General features: G+C 41.4%; 2 protein-coding genes across 3 annotated transcripts in view; one reads left to right on the forward strand and one right to left on the reverse strand.

The window, feature by feature from the left end:
- Positions 1–5,537, forward strand: part of VSIR (V-set immunoregulatory receptor) — a 32,524-nt gene extending 26,987 nt beyond the window's left edge. For both annotated transcript variants that reach the window (XM_048505081.1, XM_048505082.1), the window contains 2 exons: positions 1,335–1,522; positions 2,732–5,537. In XM_048505081.1, coding sequence (XP_048361038.1) covers positions 1,335–1,522; positions 2,732–2,772 — 229 coding nt within the window. In that variant the 3' untranslated portion in view covers positions 2,773–5,537. The remainder of the gene's footprint in view (positions 1–1,334; positions 1,523–2,731) is intronic.
- Positions 1–24,961, reverse strand: part of CDH23 (cadherin related 23) — a 612,421-nt gene that overhangs the window by 99,775 nt on the left and 487,685 nt on the right. Inside the window, exons 34-37 of the mRNA XM_048505079.1 lie at positions 20,263–20,407; positions 16,867–16,995; positions 15,696–15,824; positions 13,707–13,934 (exon numbers count right to left, since the gene is read on the reverse strand). Of these exons, the coding sequence (XP_048361036.1) occupies positions 13,707–13,934; positions 15,696–15,824; positions 16,867–16,995; positions 20,263–20,407 (631 nt within the window). The remainder of the gene's footprint in view (positions 1–13,706; positions 13,935–15,695; positions 15,825–16,866; positions 16,996–20,262; positions 20,408–24,961) is intronic.

Below are 24,961 nucleotides of genomic sequence, written 5' to 3' on the forward strand. Positions count from 1 at the left end.
CTTTGTCAAATCTATGTCCTAAGAACGGCCAATCTCATAGCTTTTTACAGATTTATACACACATACAGGGATCAGGATGGACTGGGTATCAGCCCTGTTTTCCAAGCCAAATAACACCCAGTAAAAAATAGCATGGAACAGGCCCTTGTGCTAGCAGAAAAGAGGAAACTCAGATCTAGTGTTCCTAGTGAAGGATCTCTGAAGATGCCGTTCTTAGAGGCCGTTCAGAGGCTGTTCTTAGGACACAGATCCTCTGAAGATGCCAGCCACAGATGCAGGCGAAACATCAGGAGAGAATGCTGCTAGAACACGGCCATACAGCCCAGAAACCACACAGAACCTCCAACACTATGATCCCTTTATAGTTCTAAAATAGTGTGACTGAAAGCATTAAACTGGTTACTTGAATCTGCACTGCTGGTTCACAGAAACCATGTGGGTCAAGAAGAAAGTGAAGGACAGATATTCATCTTGGTACCACTGCTGATATGAGCAGAATACAACTGATTTAGAATGGCTAAACCTTTTTTAAAGTATTCCAGCAGAAGTAAATCCAGGCTTATCTTAGTAAGCACTGAACTCAAGGCCACCAGTCATCACTAAACACATCTTGAAAGCCATAAGTACATCTCTTTTTTCCTTTCCTCCAAGATCCCTAATAGCACCATTTCAAAAATAATAAAAGGTTTTGGATTTTAAAATAACATAGGCCGTTTCCACCGCGGCCCGGCACATCGCGCCCTGGGGATGGCAAAAGAAACACTTTGTTCCCAGGGGAGCCATTAAGCACGAAGCGGCTGCTCGCGACGCCTTGGCGCTCGACCTGGCCAACTCCCCCTCCCCCGGGCGGCGTCAGGCCGTCCTAAAAAACAACCCTTTAAAGGGTTGTTTTTGCCCCTAACTAGCGTGTTCCGGCAGCGGTCGCGAGCGGCACCGCCGAGAACCACGCTGTTTCAATTTCCTTTCCCACTCACCTTGTCCCCGTCTTCGGCCGGCTGGCCTCCGAAGCCCCTCCCTCACTGTCCTCCGACCCCTGGAGGTGGGAGGGCAGCGTGGAAGCGAGGGCCGGAGACCAGCAGGCTGGCGACGAAACCAAGGATGAGTGAAAGAGAAGGAGGCAGAAAGCGGCTCCATGAGGCTTAGCGCCCTTAATGAAAAATCGCCGACCTCACCCCCATGCCGGCAGAATTCTTGCCGGCGTGGGGGCGCCTGGGGGGTCGTGCGGAAATGGCCCTAGAGTTGTGCAGCATTTTCCATTAGTGGAGGAAATGGGGGGGCAGGGGAGTGGAAGGGTGACAGTAATATAGACCATCCAGTTGTGCTTTCCCTTGCAGGAATGCCCAAGGCATTGAGAACCCCGTCTTTGATGATGTGCCTCCTGCTAATTTGGAATCCAAGCCCAGGCCGCAGTTAACATATATGGCCAGTCGACAACAGTCAGAGTCAGGTCGGCATCTCCTTTCAGAACCAAACACTCCACTCTCACCTCCAAGTGCCGGAGAATGTTTCTTCCCATCACTGGGTAAGTATGGATGTGTGTGTCACATGTCTGCTCATCAACACACTGTGCAAAAAGATGTTTAGAAGGTTCCCTTGGACAGGCACATTGGACACATGGTGCTTTTCTCGTGCCTTATCAAAACAATGGGGAATGCTGTTAACTGATGTCTTAAATGTAGTCCAATCCCTCATAGGCAGAATTGGGAAAAATCAGGAGTGTGCAGCAGCCTTCCCCCGGTCTCTTCCTCCCCAAGGGGTCCCAGTTTTACATAATTTTGTCATGATCTGGTCCTGCTCCAGCCCAATCCTGTCATGTCTCCTGACTGGGAAGGGGGACTCCTTGTTTGGGTCTGCTGCCTATCTGCTGTCTATCTTGCATGCTTTGTAGTTCTGTTTTCTGGCACGAGCTAATTTGCTCGTTAGACACCTGCTGGTTTCTATACTTCAAAGCCTTGGGGAGTGAGAATTGTTTTGATGAGGCTATGTTCTTGCCTTCCCATGAGAATGGAGGGGTCCTGTTCCCTCCTTGGGAACTGGCACCAGAAAATGGTGCTAAGCTACATAAAAGGGTGGGGGGTATAAGGGAAGTTGTTTTGGCACCTAATCTTTAATCCTGTCAATGGAAGTCTAAACACTTTATCCTGATGCTGTTTTCAATGAAGGAAATCTTTTGAACACAACGTCTCATTATTGAACAGTCCAGGGCCACGGCAGTTGGACAGAACGAAAGATTATGCGCCAAAACAGCTTCCATTATACCCTCACGCCATCCTCCCCCTTTCTGCACAGCTTAGCACCACTTTCTGGTGCCAGTTCATTTGAACACAAAATCGTTTGATCGTGAAGTCTAATTATTGAACAGTCCAAGAGCATGGCAAATTTTCCCTTGAGTCTGTGGAACAGCCGCCGACTGGCTGCCTGGTCAAGAACCAGATTAAGTTGCATGTGCTGGCTATAAGAGAGTGAAGGTAAGCTCCACAGAACCTTGAGATGTTATCCAACAGTTGGGGTGAGGGTGTAATCCTGCAGGTTCTGCACATAAAGGCTGTTTGTCGATGGCTCCAACTAAAGGCTTGGCAGATTTTGACTAGCTGTGAACAGCCAGTGTGGTGAAGAGGCTAGAATGCCGGACTGGGCTCAGACCTCTGCTTAGTCATGAATTCTGTCTTAGTCTAACTTAGCTCAAATACCCAGAGAAAATGAATTAACCAGTACTGTTTCTGCTTTGCAGAGCCCGTTCCTGATTCACCAGACTTAATGGATGTTGAATAATGTTTCCTAGGAAGAATGTCTCCATGAATTTATGGACAAGGTTTCGCTTGCTGCTTGGAGGGGGGGGGGGGGGAAGCTTTTGTAACAATCTCTGTAAAAGAGAGAAATACCAGCAGAGTGTGGTGCTTGTCTGACAGTTCAGACTCACTGCTGTGTTCCTTGTTCATTCTTAGAAAGTTTCAGAGCAGAAATTCAGTACAGGAAGATAGTGAAATACTGGACCCTTCTAGAATTCTGCAGCAACACATTTCTCGGGTACTGTACATTTCACTACACCAGGATTGTCTTCAGGATGGGTGAAGATTCTTGATTGTATGGAGAGCAACCCAACTACCAAAAGCCATAAAAATGGCGCAGGTACCTAAGAATTTCCACCCTGAATTCCTAATGCCATCTTACTTCAAAAGACAAACATGGATAAAAATACTTTAAAAAGTTTCTTTCAGAAGAAATACTTGTGAATGTGCTACATCTTCCTTTATATAGATTATGCTGTATATGTTATTTTAAAGTCTGAAACATTTGATGCTTTGGCAGAGCAACTGTGTATTTTGCTTGTGGTTTCATGTTGAAAGATCAGACATGAAAACGTCCCAGTACCAGGTTACAATCCTAACTAACCTTTTTTGTTTGACTGAGAATATACTAATGATTTTAGGAAGACTGAATCTGGACTTCAAGCTCTGTGAGTCAGTCTTTTAATTTTCTTCTGACTGCTTTGCCAAATAATGCTTACACAACTAAAACTGTGAGCAGGTTGGTGTACCAGTGAAGTATGCCTGCATATCAAAATTTAGATCTAATGTCAAATTCATTTATTCTAAACAGTGGAGCTGTTTGCAGAGTGATTCACACTTCATCCAAATACCGACCTAATTGTGAATTTTGGATCAGACTCACAATCTGACCATTAATATTTTAATATAGATCTGGATCTAGTGTTCCAATCTAATCTGTTCTCTGTCAGAAATGTGGTGCTTGTCTCTTAATGACAAGGTATGCAGAGAAACAGTTTAGCTTAAATAATGTTTTAACCACTTCCAATTGGCCATGCTGGTAGGGGCTGATGGGAATTGTAGTTCCTGAACATCTGGAGAGCCGCAGGTTCCCTACCCCTGTTTTAGTCCATTCAGCACATTGATAGCACACAGTGCAAACTCTGATGTAAGGTAAAGTTATGTGTGGCTTTTTTTTTGGTAACACTACATTCACCCAGAGATTATATCAGGCACTTCCAGAGTTGGCTGAGGCAAATCAGCAAATGCACTTCAGCATGACATTTCCAAGACTAACTTCACATAACACAGAAATGCACACAAAGAATGTGTATTTGGCAGGGTGTTTTTAATGTCCAACAGCAGATTATGCTTATTTTTAAATATGCTACATAGTCTTACTATGAAGTGTTACAGATCCTCTCTGCTCCACCTTCCCATCTAATCAAGAAACTATTTAAATGAGCATGATTAAAGTTAAACTGGCTGAATTTAAAAGGCATTTACTGCTTGCAACAGGGAAGGTATCATAGGGAGTTTATGCCAGAGCTGCCAACTGACCCCTGCATCCCACTTCTTTGCCTATTCTTGTGCTAGCTCTGCAATAAGATGTCAGCCTGTCTCTCAAGCTTCAGCCTGAAGCACATGACAGTTGCACAAGAATGGAGAACATGAGCACGAGCAGCTAGTCCTCCTGTGCCCTCCTATGGTGGGCTGGCCCAAGACTATTAAGAACACATCTCAAGAAGGGCAGATCTAACCTATATTTAGCTTTTCTTGACCTTAAGGCAGCCTTTGATTTGGTCTGTAGAGAGTTGATCTGGCAAAAATTGGAAACCCTTGGCCTAGAGCCCTGTTTGTTGTTGCTAATCAGAATTCTCTATAGCAATACTACATGCCAAATTTTGTATGCAGATGATGCACTCCTACTATCTAGATCTAGGACAGGCCTAAACCATCTACTAGCCAAATGTAGTGAGTATTGCACCTCCAACATGTTGGAAATCAATCCCCAAAAGAGAAAGGTGGTTGTATTTTCTAACACCTTTAATATTCTCCATTGGAGGTTGGATGGCAAATCAGTAGAGATGGTCAAAGTCTATAAATATCTAGGTGTTGCCTTTGCCCACAAAGCTTTTTTGGGGAAACATAGATAGCTTGCAGCCAAGGCAATGTCAGCTGTTGTTCTAAACTTCTTTGCTACTAAAGGGGGCAAATTTATCCCAGTGGTATTAAAGTTATTTAATGTGAAAATAATACAGCAACTGCTATATTATTGATCCCTTTGTGGATCAGTGATTGTGCTCCTTCTCTAGAAAAAATCCAATCAAGCTTTTCTTATCAAATTTTGGAGACCCAAGTTGCATGACATACGCAACTTTATGTCTAGAAGCTGGCCAGCATCTACAAGAGCCTTACAAGAGCCTGGCTCCTCACTTTCAAATTCCTGACCAGACTCTGTTTTTCCACTGATGCAAATAGTTATCTGTATTTGGCCCTTCCCAAGATCCAATGTCTCCCAAGGTCTGACTGGTGGAGAACAATCTGATCACCCTAGGTCTTTCCTGGGATGCCTTGCTCACGTTAGCCCCCAGCAAAATATTGCAAACTATAAAATCCCATCTCTTTAGTCATGAACTCCAACTCTTGGTTCAAAGAGCCGGGGTTTCATGCTCACCTATATACTTTGGTATTATCCCTACAAAAGTGCAAATGGCCTGCTATTTAAAGGTTCTACTCAATTCCAAACAAAGGTAGGCTCTCACTAGAAGCAGGGGTAGGGAACCTGCGGCTCTCCAGATGTTCAGGAACTACAATTCCCATCAGCCTCTGTCAGCATGGCCAATAGAGCAACTCTTTCCCTTCAGCCTTTCTTCAAGGGCATTTTTCAAGGACCCCTATACAAGACCAGGTTTGCTCTCATTGCACCAACACTCCTGAGACAATGCTGCACATTTTATTTGATTGTCCCAAATATGCTGATTTTAGCCCTGATTTTAATTGTATTATCCCTCCTCTGCTAATGTATTCTGCTCCTAACCTTGTTTTTTGTTAAATAATAGCTAATCTGTGATATTGGAGATGGCTGCAAATTTCTTGGGACAGGTTCTGGTATGCTAATCCTCCCCTGTATTTCAGATTTTTGCACTGATTGTTTGTTTTCAATTCTGTATTTTATTAATGCCTATTAAAGGTTTTTTTATTATTATTATAAAAGAACACATCTGGCACTCTGTGATTTTGCACAGTTGCCCTATTAACATGCTTTCAGAGTGCCAAATAGATAAAATGAAATAGTTGGCACAAATTATTACCTATTGGCCATTTTTCAGAATTACTATAGCAGTGAAACAAACAGAAACTTTCAGGGCTGTTAGCAAGAATCCCAGGGGAATTAAACTATTAACTACAAGGGGAGGCATTCAGTAAATCCAAACCAGACCCCCCCCCCAAAAAAAACCTTGTTTGAATTTTTCTTTTCCCCCCACCTTCCTCTAAAAGGTGGCAATAAAAGGGAGCTGAAAAATTGAATTCCCAAAATACCAGTTTTTTGGTTTTGGGGGCCTGTTCAGCCTGCGACCTTAAAAAAAACCCCTCTCCCTCCCCTACCTGCAGCTTGACTGGGTCCAGCACTGAAGAGCACATGCCACCTCTGAAGCTCGTAGTTTAAAACTGGACCCAGCCAGGCCAAGGTCAGCATTGAACTACAGAGTTGACCTGTCTGGGTTGAGCTTTATACTGCTGGCTCCAGCTTCAATAGCAAGAAACACTTCAAAGGCAGAGCCAGAGCCAGCAGTATAACGTTGGACCTGTTCAGCTCGGTGCCTGCCTCTGAGGTCCACATGGGTCTTGGAGGCAACAGGGCACGGGTTCAGCTCTGCATCACCTGCTGCCTCCCAGACTCTTGTAGAATTCAGCAGCAGACATTTAGGGGGTTCAGGTTTAATACAAAAAAACCTGATTTGTAGCACTGGATTAAAAAAAAAACATTCTGGGTCGAATACTGATGATTTTTTTTTGCCCAGCCCTATTAACTATTATTTTCTGGCATCACTAGGTGACTGTACACATTACTTGGTACTGATCAGAGTCTGAAAACAAATTTTATTGGGAAATAGCTCACTATGTAATGATCTGTCTTAAAACAAATTATTTTGCTACTTAAGTACAGTGGAGCCAATGTGAACATACGTTGTACAAATCAAGTTGTTTTCTGTGTGGTCCGAGTGACAAAACACTTTCAGTTTGGTCATATGCTTCAATGGTCAGCTAGGAAAATATGTAACTGCAGGCAACATGTTACCAAGTTATCACTGTTCAAAATGACTCTTGGAAAAATCGTATTGTCCTGCCAAAGGGTAAAGAGAATGTCACTACTTCCCTGCTTTACTGGATTCGTGATTATAAGCAGAAGTATATAAAAAGCTTTTCCCGCCATTTGTCAGGATGATATAGGCTATCAGATTACCAAATTATTGAGTGAACCCCATGATATATTTCCACTTGGTAAACAGTTAACTGTATTATTCACTTTTTGAAACATCCCAGTATATTAGGTAAATCTGAGGAGTGAACATTCTACTGTTGCTGTTAAGATTTGTATACAGAGACTGTAATCTTTTAAAATAATCCGGCTTGTTTCCTACCTACTAAGAAGGCAGATGGGTAAGAATGAGGACTGTGTATGCTCTGTGCCCTCTCAACTGTTCTGACAGTCTCTCAGGATTTGTTTGGATTTGCCCCCCTCTCCCAATGCAGTGACAATACAATAAAATTTTATTGAGATCTTGTTTCACTTTTGTAACAGAAAAAGATCTTGGGCAGTAATAACTAAATCCTGCAACTGAATCCATCAGCCAGAAGCTTCCATACCCTCAGCAGTAGAGATGATACATAGGTTTTCAACAAGAGTGGGATGTTCCCATGAAGTGTGTGTAAATTGAATTGGATAGCTAACCATATTTGCTTATGTGTTCTTTGGATGATGGAAGTGACATGGCAAAAAATGCTGCAAAGGCTGACAATGAAAACTGCATCTAAGGTGGTTGAATGAAGGCTCAGCAGAGAAAGTTGTTAACAGCAGAGGAACAGGAAACTGCTGTTTTTAAAACCCAACTAGAAGCAGTACACATTTCTTTTCCAGGGTGCATTCAGGCCTCACAATAAACCATCATTTGATCAAATCCTATTTAGATGCAACACCTAATGCACAAAACCAGGATTAGGGTTTGTAGCCTCTCAGGTGCTTTATTGTAGTTTGTTGTGACACCTGAATTCACAAATTACAGTTTGATTACCCTTTACAGTTGCCTGACCCCAGAGACAGCATATAGAGCCCATTGATGGAAGCTGGAGGACAGACAAGAGTTGACAGAAAAACAAAGTTAGAATCATCAGGATGGTTAACTTATACATAATCCTTAGCTTGTCTCATGAACTGGCTGTTGCGGGTTTTCTGGGCTGTATGGTCATGGTCTGGTATTTTTTTGCTCCTAATATTTTGTCTGCATCTATGGCTGGCATCTTCAGAGGTATGACACAGATGTGTTCACTGTGACATGCCTTTGAAGATGCTAGTCATAGATGCGGGCAAAACATTAGGAGCAAAAACTACCAGACCATGGTTACACAGCCCAGAAAACCCACAACAGCCAGCTGATTCCAGCTATGAAAGCCTTCAACAATACTTGTGAACCTGTGCACAATATACACTGCTCTGCATGCAAACAGTTGTCTCTAGAAAGCATGTGCAATTCAGAAAAATGGCATTTATTCAGGGCACAAATCTTTTCCAGAAGAAGCAAAATGTTTTGACCAGATCTGTTTGAGATTATGACTTTTCTCAGCTTCCTAGAACTTAAAATGAACATAGTGTAATATGAGTTACTTTGCAATCAGTACTGCTGACTAAGGGCCATTTCCTCAATCTCAGACTATCAAGGGATGGGGGGCACATTATTACATTCACCAGCTGAAACAGCATCTTCATTCTGCAATAAATATACCACTAAACATGATGAGGGGAAAAGTGCAAAGAGCTGCATACTTCCTTCATATATTGTTTCTTTTAATGTTTTTAAAATGTGGCTTTCCTGTTTTTCACACCTTGATTAGCAATGCTGGGCAGTGTCTACAACCAAAACAACCCAAATCTTTTTCTATTAGTGAGCCCTTTTGAGAGCCAATAAAAACAAAATATACTTCAGAGAGGTGGCACCAAAGAAGCTTCTTGTACGCTGTCAGATTTTGTTGCTCTAGGAAGTCAGATATTAGCAGAGTCCTTGGCTGGACATGCACAAAGATACACTAGGAAACAGTAAAGGTGCTTAAAATTTGATACAATATTGGAAAAAAGGATACAAATGGATATAATAATATTTAATTTTCCGCAGCTCCATATTTGTAAATGGCAACAGAAACTTAAGTGTCAGAACGGACCCAATACTACTGTTTCTATTAAACTCTATCAAAGTGTACTAAGCCAAGGGAAAATGTCTCCTATATCAGAGCTTTGATTAGTATTAGTACTGTTCTCCTAAATAAGCAAGCCATAGCATACTCAATTCTCACAGCATTAAAAATAATTTTAAAATAAATGTGTTCTCTATCTGTAATTACTTCCTGTCATTTACACTGGCTAGCTCACTAGTCTTGCAGACTCTTTCAACACATACCACTTCCTCTTGGGGATGGAATCTGATTGATCTCTCGCCATCCTGCACTGATCAAAAAAGCTGTGCACTGGGGACTGGAAGTTTCCTGATGCAGTTGAGGGAATCCTGGCAGGGGGGGGGTCACCTTTTGCAGGATGTACTCACACATTTCATTATGCAATTTTTGGTGTACCCCCAAATGCTCCTGTGTGTATGCCTGGGGGTACGTGTACCCCAGGTTGGGAACTACTGGTGTAGTGGTTAAGGTGTCTGATTCGGATCTGGAAAACCCAGGTTCAAATCTTTACTTTCCATGGAAGTTTGCTGGGTGACCTTGGAACAATCACATTCAGCCCCAACCATGGTAGTATTTGAATCAGAGACCTTCAAGGAACACCAGGGTTGCGATGAAGAGGGAGGCAATGGCAAACCACCTCTGAAAAACTCTTACCATGAAAACCCTGTGAAGTCACCTTAAATCAGCTGTGATTCGACAGCAAAAAAGAGGGATCTTGTAGTTACTGCTACAAGAAATATAAATGTTAACATAGCTCATCTAGGCTTAGTAGAGCTCAAATGTTTGCCAGTAGCTGCATATGAACCTGTACTCTCAATGACTAAAAAAAACCTGTGCAGAAGTAGTATCAGAAGCTAATCATGTCTATTATAGTTCATAAGACAAGCAAGAAAGTGCCAACAAGCCACAGCCGGCTTACAGCAACCTCTTGTGGTTTTCAAGGCAAGAGATGAACAGAGGTGGTTTGCCATTGCCTGCCTCTGGACTTCCTTGGTAGTCTCCCATCCAAGCACTAACCAGGTTGACTCTGTCTAGCTTCTCAGGTCTGGTGAGACTGGACTTGCCTGGGCCATTCAGGTCAGGATGGAAACAAATTGTCCCCAATTTTAAAAGGTGGCATCAAGATGGGCTAAAACAAGAAGTATTTAAAATGAGAAGTTCTGTATGTAAATTTTAATACATCTCTGCTTAGCTGAGGGTAAATTATGCAAACGTCTAGGCTGCTTGGTATGAAAAATGAGAAATGTTGCACAGAGGAGCAAACATTTACTTCAATAAGGTCATTGCTTCTTGTCAAACTCTCCTGAGAGTTGGCCAAAAGAAACTGTAGTGAATTCCACCATCTTTGCCAAAAGCATAATATTCTTGGTGAGGTGGTGGTGGACACACCCTGCTGGGCTGAGCTGCAGCAAAAACATCTGTAGGATCAGGCAGCTACTCAGTGAATGTATTCAATTGCTACAGGAAACAGAGATGAAGATTTTAAGGGACAAAGTGAAACCACATGAAACAGGTTTAAGATAGAACATAACTTTGTGGGAAGAAGATTGTGTTGACTTCCTATGTCTTGTACTCAAAGGCATTCAACCTTTGCTTAAGAATATATAGGCAGTCAGGTGCAGCCAACCTGAAGGAAAAGTGTGATAAAAATGTATCAGTAAAAATAGCTAGGTAGTTCATAGTTCAATATTCAGGAAGTTAAGCAAGGTTGACCCTTACAAATATTTAGATGGAAGGTCATTAAGGAATACCATGGTCATGACACAGATGCACGTGATGGTAAACCACCTCCAAATGTCCCTTCCCTTGAAAACCCTATGAGATCGCTATCTCAGGCTCATTCCGCACATGCAGAATAATGCACTTTCAAACTGCTTTCAGTGCTCTTTAAAGCTGTGCGGAATAGCAAAATCCACTTGCAAACAGTTGTGAAAGTGTTGAAAACGCATTATTTTGCGTGTGCGGAAGGGGTCTCAGATATGATTCGACAGATCTGATGGAGGGATCTCTGACTCTTGAAAGCTTATACTCCAAAAATCTTGCTGGTCTCTAAGGTGCTTCTGGACTTGAATCTAGCTGTAATTTTAGTAAGATTCTAGATGCTAAAATCCAACTTGTTCCACGTCTCTTCCCATTTCTTCCCATTCCCCATCTCTTCTGCTGCTGCTTCCTTAGAAAGGAAAAACAAAACAAAACAAAGCAGGAGAGTAGGGACAGATTGGGCAACTGAAATGACCATGATAAAGTTAAAGGTACAGATCCTTGGCACATCAAATAGTACAGAACTAAGTCTTCTGGGAGAAATCCTAAGCAGTGATCTTTAAAAATAAGTCTCATTTTATTCAATGTGGAAAATCCCCAGTTTTGTTTCCTTTGCTCATGAGCTTTTAAAAATGTAACATATAATATCAATTAATCACAAGGTATCGTAGTTCAATAATATTTATTTTAATGGGAATTACAAATGTCTTTCTTCTTTATTAGCAAATATTTTTCTGTGTGTAGAGATATCTGCAGACTGAAAAATTGCTTTATGTATCTGAGGAAATAGATTCTAACCAGGAAACCTGGAACTGCAACGCATGTTATTTTTTATGATGGCACAAGACTTCTTTTTGGTTTTGCCACAGCAGATAAATGTGGCTCACTAGACCTTAATCTAACAATTTATTTTCAGCATGGGCTGAGATTTGGCAGAAAAATAGTTCTGGACAAGCACAGAATGCCTTTCCCTCAGCTTAAAAAAACTGCAGTCTCTTTTCTTCCCACACACTTTCATAATTCAGGAGTATACTTAAAATGCAGAGTAAACAATGGGATCACCAAATATTTTAAATTCCGCCATAATATGAGTATAGGATAGCTACATGCCCTGTGCCTCTTATAAGAATAAAAAAAGAGGATTGTTAAATCACACCAGAGATTTCTCTAATGAAATGTCCTGTTTCCTCACTGGCTAGCCAGACAGATGCTTCTAGGAAATTTATCAGCAGGGATTAAAGGCAACAGCTACCCCCAAATGCCCGCCCCCCCCGGCATTCAAGAGTATAAGTATCTCTGAACATGGATGTTCTTTTTGGTCATCACAGATGACGGCCAGTCATGGGCGTTTCCATCTCCATGAATCAAAGCCCATTTTAGTCTTTAAAACCAGCAGATGTATCCTCATAGTAGTGTATTCAATGAATTAATTATGCAGCATGTAATATATGTACTGAAACGAAGGCATTCACCTACAACATACACTACTCCACATTTATAACCTCTGATACAGATAAACATATATATTACAATGCATGTAGGGTGTAAAGGTCACCCATTGGGATCTAGCAATTTGACACAAAGAGTTTCTGTTCTATTAATAAGTATATTTTAACTCTCCAACACGGGTAGAGATGAGAAGGAATGAAGCTGAAGAGGTTGCATCAGAAGATGGCAGGGGTGGGAGGAGAGAGAGAAATGAAGGCATACCAGGTTGGTTGATGAGCTTAGGGACAACCTATGTCATGATATGAAGATGTTTTCATCAGTCTTATAGTTAAACAAGTTTGTTGCCATGGAGAGATTTCTTTAAAAACCGCTGCTAAAAAACAGCGGCAACTAGCATCTGCCCATTGCTCTGCTCTGCCTTCCCTGAGCCCCTAGTGGCTGCTCTGCAAAACTGAACCAAGAGTTTAACAAAATCTGAAAGAGGCTCTAAAACTGACAAGTCAGGGAATTTTGTACCCCAGTAGCCCAGTTTAGTAATGCCATTGTACACTATCATACTGCTGTAAATCCTCTCCAGAGCAAATATCTTCCCTGTTTTAGCTTTTCACTTGCTCTTTGCCCCCAACCTGATTTCATTTACTTTAGATCAGTTTTTTGGTCCTGGTACCAAGAGATAACAAAACCATATTCAGGACATTTCTACCACTTTTGCAAATATACTCCATATGCATCTGGATGTACCAGCAATACTGGTGGAATAACAGAGGATTACCTATGCAATATTCACATGACATTCACTTAGAGTCAGGGCAGTCTGAAGTTGGAGATGTTGCTGAACATTTTTAACCACTTTGAAAAAGCAGCACATAAATGTCAGCGTATTTTAAGGAGACGTGTTTAGGAGACTTGCTTTATACTCTCTGTTGATTCTTACTAGCTGTTAATAGCCATTTGGCTACTATGAATATACCTTCATCATCTTGGTAAATCACTGAAATCATAACAAGCCGAGGTTGTATATGTATGTACAGTTGCACAGGGAATACTTTTAATGTTAAAAACATGGTAGAACTATTGATTAAATTCATTCTAATGTTGCTGACACAGTTGACATTTTCAGAACAAACTTCTGGTTTCAGTGAGAGATGGAACTAGGCAAATATTCCTGCAAGGTAGGCAATTTTTTGTGAGACCTACATTTCTCTGTCAGGATATCCAATGATTTCTATAAGTGTTTATGCCAATTCTAAAGAACAGAATCTCATAATTATCACCTACCGAAAGGGCTGGGTTGCCTTCGTCCTCCACAGCAACCACCAGCTGGTAAAACTGTTGCCTCTCACGATCTGGAGGGGAAGGGCGGGTGGCAATTTCCCCAGTCACTCTGTCCATGCGGAAGGTCATCTCCTCATTCCCACGAATGATGTAATAGGAAAGGACACTGTTGAGACCGATATCCCTGTCAGTTGCTCGCACCTGAGCCACAGCAGTGCCTCCACCCACATTCTATAGGTACATGAAAGGGGAGAGATAGCACAGTAAGAAATGGAAATTATGCTCTGACTCATGACTTAAAAGCATATAACAGCACATGTTGCTGTCACAAATTCTCTATTAAGTCAAATGAGGAATTTACAGTCATTTGGAAATAGACAAAGGCAACAAGTTTATTTAATACAACCATATAATGGCTAGGTTACATTTGCTATGAATATTGACAATGATAATACACATAACAATACTTATTTGTATAACTTAACATGACCTTTCCATCATGATTATTAACATAAAAGCCATCACAAAAACAATAATACAACAATCATGAAATTATGATCATTTGCAATAAAACAGCCCTGAATATTGCGACTGCAGTTATTAATGGTCTCTGTAAACTGCAGGGGGAAATCTGCAAAAATTACAAGCAGCAAAAAAGTGAGAACTCTTCCTGGACTGCTCATCAAATGTCCCATTGATCAGGTTGTGACTGAAAGAGCAGACAGAGGGGAAAAGCCATGATTTGATTGTGAAATCTAACTTAATAGAACTTTACAATCATTCCTAAAGTGGCTAAAAACGATCAACAAACATCCTGTAGAATTCTGTACCAATTGAGACTTCCAAAATTTTCCTCAAGGGCAGTCCATCACATAGTGTTCTGCAATAGTCAAGCTTAGAAGTAACTGTGGTAAACTCTGATTTGCATAAGGAAGGGAAGAATATTTATATAAAATACAGATGAAAAGAGCACCTCTGGCCACACTCTTTGCTAGGGGTGAATTGGGAAGTTAAAACAGCTCTGGGAAAACATGCTTATGATCAGGTTGACAGGTGGAGTCTAGTACATTAAAGGCATAGAAATGTACCATACCTGATCTTGGCCAGGCCTATTGTCTTCGTGCTTATGGTTTTTAAGTAGGGTTGCCAGGTACTCCTTGGCAACCAGTGGGGGAGGTATTACTAGGCACAAATTGAGACCTGGACTTCAGCTCCGTTGCCACCACTTCTGGAAGGTGCTCTGGTAATTGGGCATAACTTTATGGCAAAAATAGCTTCTACCATAGAGTTTTTATCCAAATAGCAAAACATCTCCCACATTGGTTCTGGTGGGTTTTCCAGGCTGTGTGGCAGTCGTCTGGTGGATCTTGTTCCTAACGTTTTGCCTGCATCTGTGGCTAGCACAGGGGTAGGGAACCTGTGGCTCGAGAGCCGCATGCGGCTCTTCTGCCCTTGCACTGTGGCTCCACGAGCCAAGCCGCCGGCCCCATCCTTGCGCTTCTCAGAATGAGCGGAGTAAAAGCAAAGAGCCATATATATAGTGTTATCTTTATTTTAAATGTCAAAAATTATTTGCGGCTCCAAGTGTTTTCTTTTCCCGTGGAAAACGGGTCCAAATGGCTCTTTGAGTGTTAAAGGTTCCCTACCCCTGGGCTAGCATCTTCAGAGGTGTATCACAGAGGGAGGTCTGTTACACACACAGGGACATAGGGTGTAACAGACCTCCCTCTGTGATACACCTCTGAAGATGCCAGCCACAGATGAGATGGGCTTGGCTGCACACAATAGTCTTTGAGCACCTTGCTATTTCACCAGATTTTATATGAAAAATCTAACAATTGCAGACCTTGAAATAACCAAAGCAAGGGATAAAGTTAGGCCTGGAATCAGACCTCCTTATAGACAAACAATCGCTTCCACTAAAGAGGGCAAAATGGGGAAAGACAGAATGGAGAGCATGTGAGCAGAAAGTCAACTAATGGAGAAGCTTACCTCATTTACGCTAACATTGTATCCATATGGGTTTGTAATGACAGGAGGGTTATCATTAACATCCAATATATTAACCTTTACAATGTGCTCTTTTCTACGAGATGGGATTCCTCTGTCAGCTGCCTGAATCTGTAATGAAACAAAAAGGAGGAAAGATTGCAGTCTTGAGAGATCATAGCTTCCTTCAAGTATGACAGTTGCAGACACGCCCCCACCAAAGTACATACAGATGGTGCAAGATGCTTAGGATCATGCAGTTAGCTCTAGCAGTACCACAGAAGTACAACAGAGAAAGGGTAATGGCCATTTCAGTGAGTCATGCCACAGTGTGCCAATGGGTAGCGCCTGGGCTGGCAATGAAGATGATCAGTAGTTCTCTGAATAAAGGCGGCCTGCTAGAAAGACCACTGGCTGCTTTTCCCCTCATGATTTGGAATGGCAAGGATGTGGAATGGTATTGTATAGCCTAATCTCATCAGATCTCAAGAGCTAAGTTGGGTCCATACTTGGAAAGGAGACATCCAAGGAAGACTCTAAAGAGGAGGCAAGGGCAAATCACCTCTGCTGAATCTAAGTGTGATTTGACAGCCCCTTTACACACTCAAATTTGGAATGCTGCTCAGTTCTGAAGCTGATTGTATACCCCGGCCAAGTCACCCTCTTTCAAGTCTAGCCTGCCTCATAGAAAAGTTTTGTGATTACACAGCTTCTTGGGAAGAAGAGCTAAATATAAACAATCAAAAAGTAATTATTACAGAAGAGGGAAGTAAAGAACAGAGGCAACACAACTGTCCATTTGGAACCATTGCTGTAAGTCTAGTTCTGTAGCAGACAGTTACAAGAAACTGCAGTCTTATCAAGTCAATGAACTATGAAATGGCTTTCTATTTGTATCATAAAACATACACATTTATTGTACATGATTAAGTACTTCGAACAGATGCGGAAGTAACATGTATCTCATAGATCTTCAATTTAAAAATGCAATGTAAGTATAACTTTTTACGATGGGACCTCCGTTTGGCAATCAGTAATGTTGTAACATGCAAATGGCACACTCAGACTGAGTCTGGCCTGCAACAAGAAGGCTAATCACATTTGTTTGCCTGAATCCAGCAAGTAATGTCAACTTGAGGAGCATGCAGCTTGGATGGTTGTATCTCCTAGTTACCTTTAAAGTGTAGTGCTCTGTCAATTCTCGGTCCAACAGTCTGGCCACAAACACTTCTCCGTACGTGTTATTGGTTGTGCGGATTTCAAAGGCCCTGCCTATGTTTCCTGATACTATAGAAAAAGCCACCTGTACAGTAAATAATAAAGCATGAAGGACTGGTTAGAAAATGTGAAGAGCACTGCCATCCATGTGAGAGGAGGAGAGCAAGGTACAAGTGACACCATGGTCTTTTTGTTGGAACCAACAATCACACACACATTTCTTCTGGTTCAGGGAATCAGATAGTAAACAGCATATTCATGCAATATTTATATTACTGCCATTGAAATTCCAGATCAGATTCTATGTCTTGTTCTGTGAAAAGGATGATTATATAGGAATTCATGACTCAATCAGTAATCAGTATTACTGATTGAGTCATGAATTCCTATATAATCATCCTTTTCACAGAACAAGACATAGAATCTGATCTGGAATAACTGAACAGCTAAATGCCACACTATAACTGAACACTATAACTGAACAGCTAAATGCCACACTCTGTTTTTAATTTATTTAGTCTAAAGCACCAAATATAGCTGTTTAGCGTTGCCTACTGGATATGTACTCACTGTGTGTACTTGGGGATGAACACTTGGGAAATAAAGATTGGGGTTTATAGGAAAAATATGTAATTAAACTTTAATTATTAGCTATCTTAATTAATTTGTAGCAAAGCATGCTCATAGAAAAGAGATGATCAACCGATATGTATAGCGAGCTGGCAGCTGTGCTAAGTGAAGTACTTTTTACTTAGTAAAGAAGTACTTTCTCCCTGAGTAGTAAAATATCTACAAAGGTCTCTGTAGTTTTTAATAGACAACACCCCCCAAATTTTCTTTCCTCCAGAACAAGGGCAAAAACATTTTTTTAAAACACTCAAATTCTGCTGCATATTCTGGTGTTAGTCCACAAATTTTGCCCTGCAGTACCATCACAACAATGCAGATCAACAACTTTCATTTGTATGGAAAAAACTGAGGTGAAAGCAACCAAAGTGATAGTTAATCATTGTTAAGTGCTCTTACGAACTATTCTATGATGTTACCATTCATCATAAATGTGACATAAAGCATGCTAAAGCAGGATTTACCTTCAAGCATGAAACAGTTTGGGAAGTTAACAACAGTTAATTCAGAGCAAAAGTTGAAGGAAAAAAACAACCTCACCACACCTTAAACACAGAATGCTTCCTGTCTGAATCTAGAGGGAACTTCCTTTCGGTACACTGTGGTGGTGAGAAAGGCAACATCTGTTTTTCAGATTCTGCAAGTCCATTGTCCTATCTGTCAGCTGTCAAGCAACTTCTTGGCACATTATTTTTCCTTATTATCTTTCACAGACACCTGCTTAGCAATTGCAGTAAGTTACATTTATTTACAGTAAGTCACTTTACTTTGCAGGGAAGCTCTACAGCTCAGTACTGGAAGTTGGAACCTTAGAGCTGGAATGTGAGGGACTAAAGATGAATAATATGAGGTAGGACTTGAGGGAACAGACATGTGGTGAGGACCATAAGCCCCAGACTTCTCCAAGCCTACTGCATATTATATATATTTTTAAATGCCATTAAAGGTTTCAGTTTCAATTTCATAAGCCCCAGATGTCTTTCTTTCTCAGAAATCACTCTGGTCAATGGCTGTGGCAGCTACAAGTCGCCTCAGTGGGTCATGTATGAATTGAAGAAGACATAGTGCCAAAAAGAGATTAATGAATTATAAATTGAATGAAGTTGCCCTTTCACCACTCTTTATTTGGTTGCCCTAGGGCTTCCTGTTGTTAAGAAAGAAGAAATGAATAGGGTCCTGGACAAGGCTCCCTAACCTAGTCTTGTCAGAAGCTAAATAGGATCGACCCTAGCAAGTATTTAGTCGAGGCAGGCAATGGCAAACCACCTCTAAACATATTTTGCCTTGAAAACCCTACCAGGGCTTGCCATAAATCAGATGTGAGTTGATGGTAAAAGAAAAAAAGTTCTTGCACTAGTAGGAACACTAGGAACAGCAAAGCTTGTCTCTGCTGCCCCATCTGACTTCCCCAGAAGTCTCTGAATCTGGTTCACATAAGTAGCCTCCAGAATTTTCTTTATAATAACAGCAAGGGGGGGGGCAAATATTTGTTCAAAATGTAAGCTATGTGGATGTTGGGAGGTGTGCAGACTTCGACATTTGGTTTGTATTGCAAAGTGGGTTCTCCCTTCTCTACAGTTTCATGGAGCATTTGTGCACCTCCTGACTTTTCCCTGAGCTTTCCCAAATCTGCTTTGCTGTGACATTTTGCAAAAGATTTCGGCAAAACCTGGATTGCTACCATATGGGTGGGAAAGTTCAGATTTTGTTAGTCTTTCCCATATGGCAACCATTTAATCTGTCCCTGTCCCCATATGGGTCATCTGCCATGTCTTCTGTGTGGGGTTTTTAATCGGCAATTGTATGTTATAACAATTTGTTTATCAGGGTTTCTGAATTCCCAGCTTTCAGTTTTAAAAAGTTAATCTTTGTCCCCTTTAATTGCAGTGGAAGAAGCTAGAGACTTACCTAAAAAAGGAAGTTGGAAATTCCGCGAGCCTGATAACACAGATTGTTAGCATGATATAATATTTAACTGCTATTTTTTTTAAAAGCCCCAATAGCCTGAGGAGGAGGGATGATGGCTACTGCCACAAGTGGGCAGGAAAAATGTGACGAATCATACCAAGCAGAAGTTCTGCCCTGTATGGCACCCTGAGTGCCTACGGATAATTCATACAATCCTGTCCCTGCATATTAGCACTGTTGTCCCTTCAAATGAAATACAGCTCTATTCCAGTCTATAAAACTCAGAAGAGAGACTACAGATTTTACTATGCTTGTCCACTTAAATAATCAAGTGAATTGTTACATTGGCAGAGATGTTTGGTGACTGTAGAGCCTAATAGGACTTTCATGCCAGCTTCCTGTGGTCTGATTGTGCCTCATTCAAGAGCAGTGCTTTCTCCATCAGGCCATGAAACTATCTGAACAGCTGTTTCTGTGATCCTGAGTTGGGTGTATACCGTCTTAGAAAGGACTGAGTATTTAGCCCAAAGCAGGAAGTATGCAGTAACAATTAAAATGTGTGTAACAACAATTAGAGGAAGAAAACTGGGATACAATTAATATGCAATCATACATTGCTAATATTCTGTGCAATGCTACTTTTCATCTCCAGACCTCTTACACAGAAACTAGCCATTCATCAGTTCCAATCCCACCTTTAAAGCATTAATCCACAAAGTGGAATAAAGCAAATCTGATTGGCCACTTCATCCCATTCCCTCCACACACAATTATTTCACAGGAGTTGTACATTTCCAAATCATGCAAGCATTATTACCTGTCCGTTGCTTCCTGCATCAGGGTCCCTGGCCAAGACCAAAGCGACCCGTCGCCCGACAGAACTATCCTCTGCCACAGTCACAGATGAGTCAGAAGTAATATCAAACTGTGGGCTGTTGTCATTCTCATCCAGTATGGTGATGCTAACCTGCCCAATGAAGAATGCAAATATGAACAAGAACTTCCTACTCTCACCTTCAGAAGCACAGCTACTGACTGATTTGTTCTAGTCGAGATTTCTGAATAATTGGAGCAACTTATCACTGGGACTTCTATACTGGAAATGTAAGCTGGTTTAATTTACCCCTGAAATAGCCCTGGCAGCTGGAAATTTTAAATAAACTTAAGATTGGTTCAGAGGGCAGATGTGTTGGTCTGCATTAGAATAGTCAGGTTCAAGTCCAGTAGAACCTTAGAAATCAACCAGATTTTCAGGGTATAAGTTTTCAAGAGTCAAAGCTCCAAGGGAGCTTATACTCTGAAAATCTGGTTGGCCTCTAAGGTGCTGCTGGACTCAGAAATCTAACAGATCTGAAGTTGTTTTCAAGAATTCAAAAATGACCACAGAAACTAGTTTCCTGGATGTTTTCAATGTACGCTATAGATAACCCCCCTTCTCCTTCCCTTTGCTGACTTCAGTTTTAGATATGATTTCTGTCCTAAGGATGGAGGCTAAATAGTAGTATATTTATGGGTGGCATGGGGGTCTCAAGCCCCAAGTGCCCCTTCGGGGGGGGGGGTGCATTTTGTGGCTGTGCCCCACTCTTTCAACTGTGCCCCTGTTGGGAGCTCCCTGTTCAGGAATTCATTTGCAATCTCCATGTGGAGATTGTGGATGGGACCAACCAGGCTTGCCCCACCCCCATCTTCACATGGAGGTCAGATGTGCCACTCCTGATCAACATGGGACCAGCAAGGGCCCATTTGAGCAAGGCTAAGGCCAGGTTTGGACCCAGCTCTAACCTAGATCCAATCCTGGACTCAGCCAAGCTCAGACCGAAGCTGGTTACTCTCGATCCCTCTAGCTTTGTACTGTTGCTTCCATCCCCCAGCTTTTCCTCATTAGAGGGGGAGCTTGTGGGGTGGAGCCAACAGTATAAAGACAGGGGCACCACAGCAGCCAACTTCAGTCCAAGTGTGACTGGGGTCAGGCTCCAATGGGCCCTTGCTGTTCCCTCCGTGCAGAGGGGAGGAAGAGTGAGCCAGCTCACCCCTTCCAAAATCTCCATGTGCAAACTGCCCTGCTTGCTGGCCTTCAACTTCACCCTGCCCAGTGAGAGTGGGGCACAACTGTGCAGAAATATACACATGAGTCTAAAAAACTAGGAATCTCCAGAAATTACAGGGCTGAAAGAAATAAGTGTATGTCTATAAAGACCTAAGGCTGTACCTTCAGTCATCACACAAACACACTGATGGGGCTCAGGCAGAGAAAACCTGCATATCACTACAAAGTCTCTTCCTCTCCCCAGCAGTGCTGCTAAGAAACTCTTTCAAGCCAGGAAGATATGAACACTCCCAAAGCCATAAGATCTCCACACACCCACAAAATGTTCCTAGGATTGTTCCTTCATAACAGTATAAAGGAAGGAGAAGGCTAGTTGCTGTGGATTCATTGCAGCTGTAGTCATGAGTTCAGAATCACCCTAAGGGTTCCCAAGCTGTATTTTCTGTTATTAGCTACAGGAAATGTTTTCACCTCTATAAATAACTTGATAAGAATCTAGAAATATACCTAAAGTGTGGGGAGAGGAAGATCATTTCATTCCTGAGTTTTTATATACCTGTATAGGGGTCGCAGGTGCAGAATTAGACAAACATGGATTGCTTCTGGACAAAGCCTTGAATACACTAGCTCTCTCTTCTATATTAATTTTGGGCAATTTTTACTGTTGCAGTAAAAAAAAATAAAGGCTCATTCCGCACGTGCAGAATAATGCACTTTCAAACTGCTTTCAATGCTCTTTGAAGCTGTGCGGAATGGCAAAATCCACTTGCAAAAAGTTGTGAAAGTGGTTTGAAAACGCATTATTTTGTGTGTGCGGAAGGGGCCAAAGTCAGAAGAGGAGTTACTCTGTTCCAGCTCAGAAACAAGCAACTTCAACTGTTGACCTAGAGGCCAAACCTGCCTCCTCTAATTCACCGAAGTCCCCTCTGTTATTGATTCTCATTATGGATTATTTTCCACATGTCTCAAATTTCTGGACTCATAGTAAAATACACAAGACTTCCTTACTATTCTTCCACATATTCTAGTGCTACATCTTCACAATGAAACCAGGCTATGAGGACTTTCAGGTTATTCCTGTTAATTCTGGAGGTGATAGTTTAAGTTTGTAGAGGTGTGGAAAACGAGGAAAATAAAAGTTGTTGCATAACTTGCTGTTTCTTATATTCTAAGGGCTCAAATGGACCAGACAAAGATCATGCATCTCAGTCTATTCATGAAATGCAAGTTGCAAGGTCAGGCAGCCTTAATTTGCCTCTGTTTACTAAAGGGAATGGAGAAGAAATTTAACCCTGCAGCCACATTAAAATCCAGATAGCAGAGAGGACGAGCTGGTTTTGATTAGTGAAATTCAAGTGAATATTGAAAGGCTAAAAAACCCTCTCTCTGTTGCTTGTAAAGGTCTGGGGCAAAATGAGCCTTCTGGAGCTTGCAGGTTGCGTTTTATGGCTGGACCAGGACATGCAATCTTTGTCTCATCTACCTGAGCCTTAAGAAATTAGGGGGGGAGGCATACACATTCAAAAAGAGAAACATTTCTCATTCCCCACTTCATCTGTGTCTATAAAGGCTTTGTCCACAGCATCACAAGGAAGTTCAGAAGGAATTTCGGTTAAATGGCTGCAATCTCTAGGACGCTCTAAAGAAAGTATAAAGGAAATGGGTCATTCTGTTCAGTACACATTGCATGCAATTGTGGGTTGAAGAATATCTTTTCTTTAATATGTTTTATTGTTTTCTCATTTATGTAAAAAGTAAGAAGGGAGAGGACAGAAAAACAAAACAAACATAGAATACAAAAATGAAAACAAACATCCCTTCTCCCCAAATCTCCATACAATGAATATAAAATACTATATTTAAAGATTTTAATTTGGGAGAAGTCTTACTTTTCCTTACTTAATTACCACTGCTATACTAATAGTCAAATACTAACTATAACAACACTGATGTTTTATTGGGGGAAAAAACTCTAGCCATTAATGTACAAAATATGCAATAATTATCATAGCAAAATATCATTTTAGCCATTTCAGCAAAATACATAAAATATAATTTCCATTTTTCATCAAGCTCCTGTTTCGATCTTCTATTTACAAGATTAGTTAACTTGGTCATTTTAACATGTTCTCTCATTTTTTCTTCCCAGTTTTCTCGACGGTTGAACAATATGTTTAGTGACAGGACCTCAATGTGATGTAAAATGCTTGCATTATATTTGTAAGCAATCTGGCCATATAACTTAGAACCTATTTGGCTCATACCCAGTCTAATAAACGGCATCTGTCATCTTATATCTGGCATGCAGTGTTGATTATGAAAGTACCTAGTGGCAGCTGTTTTTGTGGAAAACAACAGGAAGTAATGAATTGTGAAAAGATGACCACAACAGGAAAATAAATGTACTTGCCTTCTGTTGGAAGGGTCCACATATGTAACATGGAAGAAAAAAAATAAAGGTTGTCAGATTTTCTGCCTTCTAAGTATTATAGTCTGAAATCAGAACTTTGGAGGAAATGTTGGAAGTCATAGGTCGTTTTCGCACAGCAAAATTATACCTGTGTACAAATGTTTTTTTAAAAAATGGGTCTATTTTATCCCGGTTTCTCCCTCTGCATGGCTGCCTGTTCCTTTCCAAGAGCCAAGTTAGGACCGGGAGGTAATACTCCAGTTTGTTCTGAATGAGTCTTTTGTATTTACATAGCAAGTGCATCCCTGCCTGCGCAAACCTCTTAATTTGTCAAGAGCAGTGAGGCGGGGAAAATGAACCGGTTCTGCTCCCATGGTATTTGCATGGCAGCAGAGTCACCCTGGGATATTTGAAAAGAGCTGCCAATTTGGTGATTTTTGAAAATCCAGAGCTAAGGGAAATATTGCAGGGCAACACCCCGCGGGGCAGGCCTGCTTTAGCACCGGGAACCATGCAGAAAACTTGCAAGAACCGGGATATTTCACTTGCCATCCTGGCATATTTGGATTGTGCGGGAACGACCATAGATGCAGTGAAAGAATAAATGCCCTATGTAAGCTGTGCCGAAGAACCTTTTTTCATGGATCTCAACCTCTGCTGTTACATCATCTAGTGTCCTGATCAAAAGCAGATTTAACACCTAGCACTTATCAGCACATATGTTCCCATTAAATGTCCACCTACCTTGAAGAAGTTGTCCTGTTATTTATTATGTAATATTATTTACCTCCATGTCATAAAAAAACTTACTTGGCTTGTTTCTACATGTTAAGCCTCTATTAAAGGGGCAGGCATTTCTCTCCATGCCTGTTGGCAGCCCTATACCTAGCTTTGGCCAAAGGGCCTCACTACCAAAAGCTGTGGGGGCCTTTCAAAGTTCCACTCTGTCTTCTGTGCTGTTTAAAATCAACATCTCACAGACACTGATATCTAATATAACTTGATTTTGATCATGTGATCAGAACCAGGTCATGGTTAAGTTACTGCTTTCATGATTGA

Source organism: Sphaerodactylus townsendi, linkage group LG08 (assembly GCF_021028975.2).
Source record: "Sphaerodactylus townsendi isolate TG3544 linkage group LG08, MPM_Stown_v2.3, whole genome shotgun sequence".
NCBI classification, from domain to species: domain Eukaryota; kingdom Metazoa; phylum Chordata; class Lepidosauria; order Squamata; family Sphaerodactylidae; genus Sphaerodactylus; species Sphaerodactylus townsendi.